Raw genomic sequence first — 14,465 nt, 5'->3', positions numbered from 1 at the left:
ATGGATAAATGTCTTAGGTCCTGAGAGACTTTTAAGTTATTGTAGCTGCATTAAACGACAAATCAGTCATGTAAACATTACATATTCCTGCAGGTCTGCTGTATCAGAAATATAAATGGACTTGCTTCAAATGTTATAACAGCCTTATCAGTAGAAGACTTTGTTTTTGGCTGCGCAATTATTCCCAAGGGGTCACCACAGCGGGTAGAACTGCATTTTTGATTTGATGCCCTTCCTGAAGTAACCGCAAATGGATTTGGGACCTTTAAGTTGGGCTATACTATAGAGCCACTCAGTAAGACATTCTGATACTTATTCCAATACAGGCACTGACATAAGGCGACACGGTCAAGACAAAACCAGTAGGGTTTATGTCACTGAGAGCATGAATATGCTCTCTGAAGATTTCCTAACAGCGCATGAAACGAACAAATAAATGAGTAAATCATGAAATATCCCATGCAAACTGAGAGATTCATCCTCTGGGGAAACATGAATATGCCCAGTATATTTAAAGCATTATGATAAATTCTCCTTGGATCATTAAAAATCAGACAAAATTCGATGAAATCTTTTCCTTTTGGGACATCCAACATGTTTCCACAATTACAACCTGATCAAGTGTTCAAACCAAATCTCATGCTATCCTTTGTTGTATTTGTCAAAGCTTCTTGAAGTGGACCAATGTGCTGGATGTACAGAGCGCTGCAGACCAGCACTGGCACGCTGAGGTCCTGTGACTGCTTAGCCAAAAATAAGACGCTTCCAATTTCTGAATGAGTTAAATGATAAAAGACAACGCTCTGAAAATAACTAAGCCCTGTTTTCTCAGGAAACAAAGAATCATCAGCTACACAAAGTGAAAATTAAGTGCATGTGGGACTTAAAAAGACCGCTTTCGTTGATGCTATGAAACAAGAATTCCAGTCAAACAAAAGATCAAGCAGGCGAATGGTTGTCACATGGAAATATAACTCTTCTGACAAGTTCCTCTAGAGGGCCGTTGTTTTGCCAAATGTGTATCTTGCACAATAAATGGATGGATTTTCCTAATAGCCCCTGGGGGTCTGCTCTAAGTCTTGGCAGTAGTAATGGCAATGCTGAGAAAGGATATGAACCGCATATTGAATTAGACGTGGCTCAGACAGGGGAGAGGGAGACTGACAGAGAAAAAGAGCCACAAGACGTGACAAAGCACTTTCTGGCGTGAGAGAGGACCCACTGGGACTGTTCACTGAAATCTGGTTTGTGTGCCTTTGCGTATGTGCATGTGAGCGATTGTATTAGTCAGTGCAAGGCATTAAAATTGTTTTCAGAGAGCACTTTTGCGCTCTTTATCCAATTTATTTTTCCTGGGAATTTTTTGACCTATGAAATAATACTGTTAAACAGCAGCTGCACTGACAGCTAAATATGCGATTGGGGAAAAAAAAGATTTTTTAAAATCACAGCCTATAAACAAAGCAAGAGGCAAAGCAAACTTCTAATGTTTGCTTATTTAGGAATTGCTTCAAATCATTTTCAAATAAAAACAAATTGAAGTGCTCTCATTGTATGTGTTTTTCAATATGGGGTGCATGTCACTGGATCTAAATAGTTTACATACATGGAGACATAGTCAGTGACCTTCATTTACATATATAAAACAACATGCATCTCCTTAGTATAGCTCATTATGCTTTCTATCTTGCTGCTCTTAAATCTGAAACTGGCTACTTTGGGTTAAAATCCATCCATTTTCTTCTGCCTATCGGGTTCAGCATCACGAGGTGCCTAGAACCTAATCCCAGCTGTTACAGCGTAACCCTGCACAGCACCCTGGACAAGTCACCAGTTTAGAACAGAGCTAACAGACTGAAGCAAACTCCACACAGAAAGGCTTCAGGTTAAAGTCTCTGTCTGCTAACACGGCTAAAGCTGAATTGGGTCCTGTCATTTTGGCTGTTTGTGTGCAAAATCTGACACATGAAAAATATTAGTAAGCAAGGGTTTTACCCCTTATTTTCATTCTTTGTACTAAGCAAAACTAGCTGTCGGCTAGAGTTTTACAGGTTTAGTGTAAAGCTATAGTTAAAGTTTTAGACTACGAGAGTTTGCATGATCATAAAAAAAACTGAAAAGTCATAAAATTTGCAGAGAAGCCAGGAGAAGTATTGGAAAACGAAATAAAGCTAGAAATTTTCAGGGGGGAAAAGCATGGATATTTTTCTTACGTTTTGTTATAGGGTAGTGTCAGGCCATGAACTTAGTTGCAGCTTGCACTTTGACAATATATAAATTTGTCAAATACCAGTAAAATTCTGATTTTCTTGCATGTGTATTATTTTGAATATAGATTACTATAGCAATATAAAATAGAATATAGTAATTTTGAATAGAGATTACTTTAGAAACTCTATCCGAGTGGTTCAAGCTTGGATTCAGCTTAGTCCTACACTAAAAGAATAAAAATCAGAGAGGATCTCTGCTGAAAAAGGTTTTTAGTCCAAGGCTAGGCTTACTTAACCCATGTCTGTGAAACAGAGTCTACATGTGTGTGTAGCGTAGTGCAGTAAATGGTGCTAAATGAGCTCAGCACTAATACGCCAACCTCACTGCCAGCCTAGTGCTTAATGTGACACCTACTATGGGCTGAATGTCTGCCTTTTTTTATCCAGTCATTGTATAAAAAGATATTTCAAACGAATCATGCTAATACTTTTTTTTGTCAACGCCACAAATGCCTATAAACGTTTATTGTATTGTATTACTGTAACTTCAAATAAGAGCCGTCGTCCTGCGTGACACATTTTCTTTATTCGTTTCTTTCACAGGTGGTTCACGAGACGCCAATAAGAGATCCGTGTTTTCAGGTGAGAATCTGAACAGGTAGATGTTTTAACCTTAAGAGACAGTCTCTAATGTGTTGCATAATTTTGCCACCGCTTGCAAACTATGTCAAGAGTTCTGTTGCTGTAAGTAACTGCTTCAAACTGAGAGAGCCTCAGCGTCTGTCAGTGAGCTCATGTTTAGAGCCACATTATGTTTCCCAAATAACTACCAATGGGCGAGTTGGTAGCCTCCACCTTCATTTACGGTCCATTCAGTTACAGTCACAGGCTAAATGGAGGGCACAGCAGCTCTCAAATGCGATTGGCGGAGGCTGCCTGTGTGTGGAGACGCGGGGACTCTGTTGCCCAATTCCATTAAGTCACTTGGGTTGTGAGTTTACACGCAGCAGACAGCGTCAAGTCACAGCGTCAACATTTGGGAGAAGGAGAAAGTCTGTCTGGTTTGAGGTTGTCTGCGGTTCTCCTTCTTGTGGCTCCGGAGGTGCCCACAGCTCCCAGTGTCAGTGTGCCAGTCTGGAGGCAGATCTGAGAACAGGCTGCTTCTGCTTGGCTATCAGAGAGGCCAGAGCATTGCCACAGCAACCAAACTCAAAGCTCACCGCTCTCCCACAACTCTTCCATATTGTAATTTTCCACCTCATGTTTGTCCATGACATGCTCAAATATTAAACGGCTGTTTCAAAGTAATTGCCCCAGTTATTATTCTTATTAGCGGTTAAATGTGTCTGATTTTGGTTTCTAGGAGACTGATGTTTTTGTCTTTCATTTTTCACAGGCCTATAGTGACGGAGACCAGAGACATTGATCCAATCAAACTATTATGCAAACCACTGGACATTTTGAATATGTGAATACACAGACAATTATTTTTATAATTCATAGATAGGAAAGAAAAAGATTGTATACTTTTTCACAGATATTTCATACACATTGTACTGTAACTGTACGATAAAAATGTGAAAATATGACTTGAGAGTATGAAATATGCCATTTATTTTTGTTTGCTCTATAGCATGCTACTGAAATTCTACATGGAGTCCAGCAAACAGATGCATTTTGTTGTCGGTAGACTTTTTCTAGGCCTGTGGCATATTCACACTGTCAAGGCAGCACACCTATGTTAGGATAGTGTTTATTAAATGCACTGGTGAAAGATTTTGTGTGGGTTTTTTTTAAAGATACGCAAGTTCTGAAGGGTATCCGTGGAATGCTGTTATATTGATTTGGTGCACTTGTTCTATTTTCTACCCCAGTGTAACACACCTTGTTCTGCTATTTTTATTTAGTGCTTTCTGAATTTCAACCTGGGAGGGGGGAAAAGCACTGAAAGAGGAGTTTTTACCCCCTAAAGCTCGAGGCAGTTTTGTTCAAAAATTTCCCCAGAAATAAGCCAAAATGAAAAGAAACAAAAACAACTTGGCCTCAATGGATGAGGCGCTTGGGAGAATTTTGTAATACAATACGCCTCATTGTCCCCGTCATCAGGTTGAACGAGTTCTTATAAACTCCAGGAAAGAATTTTAGTTTTACTCCTTCCAAATCAATCCTTAAATAAAAAAGAAAAAATGAGAGTAAACACATCCTCGTAGTGAGTCATTAAACTCTTATGGTACTTAAACGGTCCTAAAAATTCCACCAAATATGAGTCCACAGAAATGAAGGATAACATCCATTATATTCATAGCCGTACTTTGCGTACTTTTTGTGTGCCATGCATGACAACCTTTGAAGAGTTGGGCCAGATGCAGCCTGTTCTCTGTGCAAGGACCTCCAGGGGTGCATAGAGCTTAACTCTAAACTTAACGTGTAATAATGAAGTCCTGGTTTAATCCAGTCTTTCCCCCATCTTTTCCCCAGCGTTTAACTTTGCGTCTCTTACGTGCATGGAGGTTCTGCACAGAGACGTGACCTTTTACCGCGCTGCCTCTTGTGTTTGCCTGGGCACTTGTTAGTTAAATTGTGGCTGTCTGAGAGTAACACAGACAACGTCAGCTCCAGAGACAGGCGCACCACGGACACAGCCTTCAGTCTGACAGTCTGATCCCTTCACTCGAACCCCACTGAGTTTTGCGGTAAGGTACGCCGAGCAATGCCAGCTCTCGAGCCTGTCCCTCGGGATGTGGTTGCAAACTACTCAGATCTCCAGCCTCATTTCACAACGGCTGATTCCTGTAAAAAGGATGTGTAAGAAGACTAATCACTTCAAAACTCCCATCCTGTAAAACATGGCATGTGAATTAATGCCCCGCGCATTCTAGCACATTGTGTGCTCTTTGGAAAGAGGATGTGGTTTCTCGCAGATCTGTGGAAAAATTTCAGGGCATGGCATAATTAACTCACAGTGGTGCCTTGATATAATCTTTATAACACCATAAACAATATTTTCCTAACAGAGAAGGGAAATGTATCGCTTTGCGTATTTCAATTTTCGTATTTCATATTCCATTTTCCCTATGTTGGAAAAACATTTGGGAATGTGACTGCTGTCTGTTCTTGTTCCACTGATCGCAGGCATGTTAGCTCCGTTTATACTATCAATATTTTCTCTTGAGTTCATGTGTCTCCTCCAGGCTTTCATGTTTTGTGTCAGCCAAATTTCAAGGCATGAGGAGTTCTGGAAAAAGGCAAGACACTCTGAGAGATGAGGACTTCAATTACTGCCACAGATGTCGCACAAAATAAGCACTCTGATCCTTTCTCCTCTGCTTTTTGTGTCTGCCAATGTCTCTGTACATAAAATTACCCACACCCTCGCGCTGCGTAGTATCATATTTCAGATTGTAGCTATATGATATTATGCTTACCACAAAGATGATTGTGATTGTCAGTTTTATGCCGCACAATCAGAGAGAGATCAAATTGCTTATCGTTAATACTTCTCTGCGGAATATGAAACCCTCACCATCTTCTTAAAGTGTGCATATTGTGCAGGCTTTATACGTCAGGCCCAAAGCAACTGTAAGGGCCACCCAGGCATAGCAACAGCCACCGCTGTACTTACCATGAGATCCAGACCACCATCAATGGTCAGCAGGCTGACCCATGTCTTAATTTACAACTGAACAGACTGGGAATTATCTTGATATACAGCACAAATAAATCTATGGTTGGTGGGAGGTACGCTTTGAAGGCATATAGAGTCATTTGTTGTTTGAAATGTCCCAATATCATGAGAATGTGTGACATGGGGAAAACTATGTGTATAGAAAGACTGGGTATGACTTTTTGTGGACAGAGTGTGTATGTGCAGGTTGGTTAAACTGTAAGGCCTTTTGGTGTTATGAGGAAGGAAACCAGTGTTTAAATCCTGTTTGTGAAATGTTCTAATTACGTTAAATGCTTTTGAGTTTTCCACAGATAAACGTATTATATACTTTTTGAACTTTCACATGAAGAGGACGAAATCTGCATAAGTAGCTAGTACTTCATTCTACACTGCCGCTACACGTGGTAGGCTATAATTATGGAGAAGCTCCATATTAAACCCTTTTTGTGAGGACTCCTCAGCAGAATCACCCGGGGAGGTTTATGTGGGTCCTTTTTATGGTAACTGTAATTTAAAACATAATCATCAATCTGGATTTTGTTTTCTGTGTTCATTGAAGTGAACTGCCTGTTCTCACAGAACTAATAAAAATCAGCCTCCGCTGTTCTTTAACTGTTTACTACTTTGAGTATGTCATCAGCATGGAAGTGCTGTCATTTGAAGCCGAGGTAGGAGTTTTGGCCCGTTAAAGCAGGCCCAATTCACTTTGTTTTCTAAAAATCTAGAGCAATAAACTTTCCTAGCTGCAGTAAAAGAAACAATAAGCAATAAAAGACTGCACCCATCATTGTTTGTAGAGCAGAACATGAGTTCACATGTTGTTGACAGGACTTCTGGTTTCTGCACGCACGGCCAGAAGTGTTTTGCACATTGGTGCACTTTTACTACAATACAAACAATGCTGATCTTTGCTGACAAGAGTGACACCCGGTGTGGTCTTCTGCTGCGTCAAGGTTCGACATGCTGTGCATTCAGTGATGCTCTTCTGCAGAACATCTCGAAGCAGTCCGGCCGTTCTCCTCTGGCTTTGGGCATCAACAAAGGCATTTTCCCACATAGAACTGCTGCTTTCTCGGTATTTTCTCTTTTTCACACCATTCTCTGTGTAAACTAGGGTGACCAAATGTCCTCTTTTTTTTTTGCACTTGTTGACTTGTAAAAGCCTATATGACATTTTTTACTTTACCATTCATTAACCGCACAGAGAAGACTTCGTTTAAATATGCAAAACTTTTCTTTAAGCAGACAGTATTATTAAAATTCTTCATGACTGGGCCAAGTGTCCTCTTTTTGGAAATCTAAATATGATCACCCTAGAGATGATGGCTGCTTAGATATTTGCTTAAACATGGGGATGAACAGGTGTACCCAATGACTGTTAAGTATAACACAGATTTAGGTTAAAATTAGTCAATAAACAAAGCTTTATTTATCTTTTTAATTGAATGTACATTGTCTTGAGTATTATGTGGCACATTTCTCCCTGAATATAATAGAACAAATGATTAAAGGTATGAGTAACATTATCTAAATGTTTATATATATTTTTTTATTTAAAAGCTGTTTATAATGTGTACAGGTTCCAAGGAACAACAAGCAATAAGCAACACAAAAAACCACATCATACACATCGGCATTTTTCTTCGCGTGCTTCTAATCAAAGGAATGGTCAATGGCATCTAATTAAATGGTTGACAGACACTAAACCACTTTGTTTTTCTTTGTTTCTTTGTTTTTCCAAACTGTCTCGAAATACGCTCAAAACAAGAATGTTACTTCAAAATATCATTCTTTATCATTTCACTTGAATAAATATTGTGTATTTGAGTTAACTTAGCTCAGTTCCTCAAACGTTATTAGCGAAAAAAAAGTTTGAAACAGAAATGAGACAAAGCCACGTTCAAAATGAAGGAAGTTTGAAGGTAAGTCCAGCTGAATTATGTGGTTTGTTCGGTTAATTCGTTTGCTTTTATAAATGCTATTTAAAAAAAAAAGTTATATACCTCCAGCATGGCGGTGGGCTAGCCTGTTATTGCGGGGTAATCACATGTCCTTTGATTGTCAACATGTCCACGTGTGTACGGAACATCTTAAATCACCCCAGTATTTAATTTTCAGCTATTACCCCAGGCAGCAGAATGAAACCGTTGACCATCCTTAGCCCAACACTGTAAACCAGAAGATATCTATCATTGTTGTGTGGATAGTTGAGGCTGTTAGGTTTGGCCGGGCTCCTGGTGCGTTGAAGGACATACAGCCTGTATTAAACAAGTGCGATGTTGTTTCTAGCTCAGCAGTTTTCCTAACGTTTACAGCTGCTCTGCCGTGGCAGATTATTGGCACCCACGCTCAACAGCTACAAATGATAGCAGAGACATTAGTTTAACGAGCGTTTTCTTTTTCTTCCGGTATTGCGATCTTAATTTTAATGATTAACGACATGGAAGTGACTCATCTCCTTTGGTGTGTCTGAAAAAAAAAGATCCCTATCAGGATTTGTAAATGCGTGCACGGTCCACTGGAACAACATGTATTTAATGCTGTTTAAAAGAAAATCCAGATGGACTAGTGAGGGATTACAAAGTGGATGGATAAACAGAAATCCTGTTGTGATCTCTGGCTGAGCGTGAGGCTTTTTCCGTCAAATCTCCATAAGAATCACAGACTCAGGAGTGCTCTGGAGCCCTGAGAGTACCCCTGTAGACTGCTATGGCTGAATTGTGAAACCTCACTATGTGAGAACAGTAGTCTGAGCTGTCATGTCTATATCTCTCCTTTTCTTTCTCGCAGACAAATTTATGATTCTTCTCCCTGACCGTGATGTGGTCAGTATCCAGATGTTTGGAGATCTTTTCAAAAGCTCTCTCTCTCTCTCTCTCTCTCTCTCTGTGTGTGTGTGTGTGTGTGTGTGTGTGTGTGTTACACACTGCCAGGCTTTGTGGTGGGTGAGGCTTAGACCTGGATCAGATGAATCATCCAAACTCAGCGTCTGTCTCTGGGTCAAGGAAATCTTTGTGCTAGCTTTAGTGTTATTAGTCTTTCAAATACAGGGTTAAAACCATGGTGTGATGGTGCACAGTGTGCTGGAAATGTTTGGGGTGGACTGAAATAGAATATCGTAGACACAAACAAAGGGTTAATCATTATATATGCCTTCTGTTGTGGTAGTTGACAGTGGGTAGCCACCAAAGCTCCCTTAGGCTAAGGAAAATCACCTTCAGTGCCTCGGTTAAATCATACTTGGGTTTCATTTCACTATCATGCTCTCAAACAATTCCTTCTGCTCCTTTCTCTTTTGTGTTTAAATTTACATATAAAGTTGCAGTGAATTTATTGAGCTTGCACATGGTGTTTTTTACTCAAGCTGTGATTTATTACACATTCTCATAGTGCTTTGTTCTAATTGTCTGCAGGGTACTTTTGCTTTTTTGCGTTTTCTCCCATTAATCCAAACCTTCTGCTTGGGTCGGTGTTTAAAATAACTATTTGGCCAGTGTCAGCATTTTATTTTTCTGGTTGTTTGTTTACTTTTTGGTATGCATTTCCCTTTTTCTTCATTATTCAAGTCCTTTAGGTCTCTGTCACAGTATTTTTTAGCATATTACCACTGCCTTTGGTAAATGCCATCCTGTTTGCAGACAGGCAGATGGCTGACAGATTGGTGCATCGCCACTTGCAACAATAAAAGATTTCCACGGAGCAATAACCATCTCAGAAAATGTCACAGCATACATTATTGTGCAATTATAGTTCTTTTCAGATACAATGACTCTTGAAGGAATAAAAACTGAAGGGAGTTTGGGGGTCGGACAGGCTGTTTATCATAATTAAAACTTCAATTTTCTTTTTCTTTTTAAATGGAACTCTGTAAGAAGCAGCGAACGAGTCTGAGGAGAAAAGAGCTGAGATTGGTTATCTTAATCCAGATGCTTTGCACTCATGTTTCCATGTCGATATGATACTCCACTGCCAATGTGAGGAGATAAATATTTAGGATGTCAGCAGGAGAGATTTGGGGATGAACTGGTAATGCACTGTCAGGTCCATAAATAATATGGCCTTTTGTATAATGAGAAGTGACTGTTTTTGTAAACTCGAGACCTTTTTTTAATCACTTTGGACACATCTGTGGCCTGATTTATGTCTACACTCAAAAAACCCAACTGTAAACTACCGTTTGAAAGTTGTATTCTTAAACAATATTTGACGGTCCATTTCCCGTGCAGGAGTATTTATTTTGATTTCTGGAAATTACAGCATTGGAAGTATTACTCACAGAATATTTTTGTCTTGGCTCCTTCGCTGATGATTTTTTTAACACTTAAGAGCCATGTACTGTAGGGGGTAAGTTATCGGTTGAAATGATACTGAACTTTTTATTTATCGGATGTTCATAAATATTAGTAATATGCATGGTAATATTCTGTCAAAATTGTCTTTACTTTCATACTGTTCTGAAAAGCCTGTTGTGAGCCAAGAAAAAATTCCAGGTATTATGTTTGTACATTAGATTAGGATCCCTCATGTGAGGAGTCGCACATCTATTCATTTGCATACATCGATATCTGCATTCAAACTGTAAATGTTGGCCAAGCATGGAGAAGGAGGACTTACCTCTGATGTAGTTACACTGGAAGCCCTGACACATCCTGACACATTTGTTATTTTCCTCTGCTGCTGCTGTGTTTCCACATTGAAAATACGCTGCAAATGCAAAAGACAGCTTGACAGAATCATAAAATGGGAAGGAGGCGCAGACCTCCTTGTCCCTTACCGCTGACGGCCTCTACTAAGTGCTCACATACCCAGTCTCATTGCACCTTCATCTTCAGCTGCACATCTGTCAAGTTCTGTTGCATTGTTACAGTGCAATGTTGATACAACTGTCTACAAAGACTTTGTCTGTCCAGATACTTTCTAAAGTACTTAAAACTGCCTTTGTGGTCTCAGGGATCAGATTTTTGCTGTGATGACATGGATAGACATGCTGACTGACTCAGAAGATAAAAAAACAATATTGGCCGTGCTGTCACAGCTGGTAATCATTTGATTTGGTAATAAGGGCTCTTTTGTAGTGTTCCTGTTATTTTATCAGCTCTCCGTGGAATGATTTCCCATGCAGGAAAAGGGTGGAGCAGGAATAAATGATGCTGCTGTAACCGGCCGGTCAGATGAGGGTTAGCTGCGTGATTAGCTCTGTTCGTAAATTTGTGAACGCCTGACCACAGGAGGACAGAAAATGTCTGTAATAATGCCAAAAAGCTGCACTACACCTGCTGCCTTCGCTCCCCTTTCTTCTTTCCTCTACTTTCAAGCGAGTAGTGAATGATTTACCTTTTTTGTTGTTGTTGTTTTGTTTTAAATTATTTCCTTCTTGTGCATGCAGTGCATTCACACTCATTCATCTGCAATTCAGGGTCACTGGCTTGTAGGTAACAGCAGGACAAATGGCAAAGATTAATTGTCACTAAGTGAGTAACATTGGAAGTGTTTGGTTCTTTGCATTCCCGATCATCAAGATGACGCCGTTTCCCCTCATCAAAGGCTTATCCTGCCAAGAGTCTGATGTCAACTTCCCAGCAATGCAGTGCAAAATGAAATTATTCAGGGGTCATGATAGGTTAGCTAGGTTTTGCTGAATTGGAACACGATGGACATACTGGAACAGGAACCAGTCACATTTGTTGTGATGAAGTTTGTCATGATTTGCTTTGGATGTTGTTAGTATCAAGATACAAAGAAGATGAATCTCCAGCACGAGGTGAAATTCTGTCTGACTCATAAGTGATTTTGCTTTGGCGGCACAAAGCGCTTTCCAGTTTCTGGGTTTCAGTTTCATGATTTTGAACAAAGAACGATTTGATGTTCATACCAGCTGTCCCAATGTATTTTTTCATCAAAAGGCAGGCTTAAATCTTGTTTTGATTTGGGGCTTTTTTTAATCTTGGGGGTTATAAATGTAATATTTATTCAAACTAAACAGGTCTGAAACCTCAGTAAGTGATTTGAAACCCCAGGGATAGGAGTGACTTGAAAGAAAATTTTGCCTTAAAAGATTACGCAGCAGGTAGGCTACCTCAAACACTGACTTTGGATTCGTTTTGCAGCCACACAGTGTTTAGCCTCCTATTAAGCAGAGACCATAAAGATTTAAAACTGTAGGTGAAAAAAAAAAGTACAATGTTGTAAAATTCTGTAACCCACAAGTGTGATCTGTACAATATGTACTATACTGTAGGCTTGAGAGCAGATGTAATAGTAAATGATCTCATTGGTGTCGGCACAAGAACGAACAAGAGAATAAAAAGGATTTATTGGGTAAGAGAAAGAACAAATCTGCTTTTTTTTATCCAAAGCAACTCTGCACTTACCATTGTACATTAAAAAAACACACGACTGTATAATAGGCACATCCACCAGTCCTAAGTACCAAGATGTCTGCCCATTTTATCATTTACAACCTTTAAAAATCACTTAACCACTGCTTGATGATGATCCTCTTCTTTAGACCCTCTCAAGTGGGCATTAACAACTTAAAAGAGAGATTTATCAAATTATTCAGTCCTGTGACTGAACATGAGCCATAAACGATTTTTAATCACAGTTGATGACTCCTGTGTACCGACTATTCTGTTCTCTGTTCTCCTTTCTAATGGTTCCCATTACGGGATCAGCACTCTGAGTCCTCCTTTGTCTCCTGCTTCATGTCAGTGGGGCAGAAGCTGCCTGTATAATTCCCCTTAAGATTGCTTTTGATATTTGGCTTTGGCTCATTTTAAAGAGAGACCGGTGAACGAATAAAAGGAAATCACTGATAACCAAGCAATTTTACTGTTCCTCCATGATGTCAGTGACAAGTTTAGCTCATAGTTGGACTTAAGTTTATGGATATAGCGCACTGAAGTTTAATAGTCTTTCAAGTCAAGGCCAAACAATGAGGGGTTTGGGGCTGATACCAGTTACTCTGATGTATTTCATGCTGAGAGGGGTCTGGGTCTTGCCAACAGTTTTGAGGGAGGAAAAAAAAAGACGTGCGGAGAAATAAGAGGGGGTTGGAATCGCTGTTGATGAATGTGTCTTGCCAGGAGCTGTGGTCTTTTTGACTCAGATTAGCTAGTAGATGCTTGGAGTCAAGGTTTGTGAACTGTGCCATCCATCCACAAGAGGGCACAGATGATGTTGCTGGATAGCCTCCCCCCAAAAGTGTTTCTGCTGATAAGTCTAGTGGGTCGGAAACTTCATCTTAACCTTCAGCCTGGCTCAATTCATAATCTGTTTTTATATGTACAGATGTTGTGGGTGGTTGGCTGTTGTTCTTTTTTCCTTTTAAATTGAGCTTTAGGAAATTGCAAACTTTTAAACAAATTTCAAGGGACTAATACATCAAAAACAATTATTATACACAGTAGATCATTTAATCGGTTATCAAAAAGGATCACTTGTGCCAAACAAATGTGAATTTTAACAAGGGAAATTATAAAGGACCGTTGGTACTTGCGTTTCAGTGGTGTGAATTTGCAAAGACATTTCTTGGCGAGCTCTCAAAAGTTTGACACATCTACAATGTTTGTTTTTTTTCCCTTCCTCAGGACAAGGCTTTGTGCTTTGCTGAACAGCCTATGATGCATTACTATGCAGTGATTATGATGATATCACCTATCCTTTAGTGCTGGATGTCAGATGTTGACACCGAAGACCGCAGGCTGGGCTTGATTTACAGGAGCATGTGGTCTGGGCTGCTGTTTGTCCTTGCAGTTGGTGTGCTATTACAAAGCCTTAGACTCTTTAGATGGGCCCATATGGTGAAGAAAGACATTCAAAGTTGTCTTCCTGTGGCTGGAGTTTGGTTTGGAGTGAAAAGTGGGAGTTATTTGTTCCAGGGAAGTGATTTTTTTTTTCTTTTCTAAACTGACTTGACATCTAAAACTGGCCTAACTGATGTCAGATACAATAATCTTTCTAGATGAAATTTGGGCTTGAATTTATAACATCAAACCATATTCTTAGCACGATCTGATTTCCTCGTGTTGGTGTTGTTCCCAGATCATCATACTAAATGTTGTTCCAGGATCAACATTGCAAGTGACCAATCAGAATGTTGTGACGTCATACTTTTGCGACTTCGGGAAAAACCGGCGTAAAACAAAAAACTGTACTTAAGCTGCGAGAAACCGCCTCTGTCCACCGATCAACGGACCCTGACCCTAACCCTGACGGTAACCCTTTAATAAACAGTAAGCAGAATTGATATTGTCCTTGCAACATTGGAATTTCATAAATGCACGAATGGCTTGGCGCGCAAAAGAATAACGTCACAACAATGTGATTGGTCACTTGCAATGTTGAACCTGGAACAACATTTTCATGATGGTCTGGGAACAACACCAACACGAGGATATCAGATCATCCATATTCTTAGCCATCATGTTTTTCATTAGAGTACATTGTTAAATTCTTTTGTCATCATCGTGCCTTCTCCGTTCAGTGTTGTCAGTAATCTGAATTCAGTCCATGTTGTACTATTAGCCTCCTTGTCCCCATAAACCCAATTGATACCTAAGGCTAGCAGTGAAGTGTAAACAAACAGG

The 14,465-nt window shown here is 39.8% G+C and overlaps 1 protein-coding gene across 4 annotated transcripts in view; it reads left to right on the top strand.

Annotated features, from left to right (window-relative positions):
• c9h8orf34 (chromosome 9 C8orf34 homolog) overlaps positions 1-3,986 on the top strand; it is a 73,725-nt gene extending 69,739 nt beyond the window's left edge. For all 4 annotated transcript variants that reach the window (XM_084939242.1, XM_084939241.1, XM_084939240.1 and 1 more), the window contains 2 exons: positions 2,814-2,852; positions 3,607-3,986. In XM_084939242.1, the coding sequence (XP_084795368.1) occupies positions 2,814-2,852; positions 3,607-3,614 (47 nt within the window). In that variant the 3' untranslated portion in view covers positions 3,615-3,986. The remainder of the gene's footprint in view (positions 1-2,813; positions 2,853-3,606) is intronic.
• The last annotated feature ends 10,479 nt before the right edge of the window (positions 3,987-14,465 follow it).

This window comes from Perissodus microlepis, chromosome 9 (assembly GCF_051167445.1).
Source record: "Perissodus microlepis isolate ML-2025 ecotype Zambia chromosome 9, ASM5116744v1, whole genome shotgun sequence".
Classification (NCBI taxonomy): domain Eukaryota; kingdom Metazoa; phylum Chordata; class Actinopteri; order Cichliformes; family Cichlidae; genus Perissodus; species Perissodus microlepis.
This window is presented reverse-complemented; position numbering and strand designations above follow the sequence as displayed.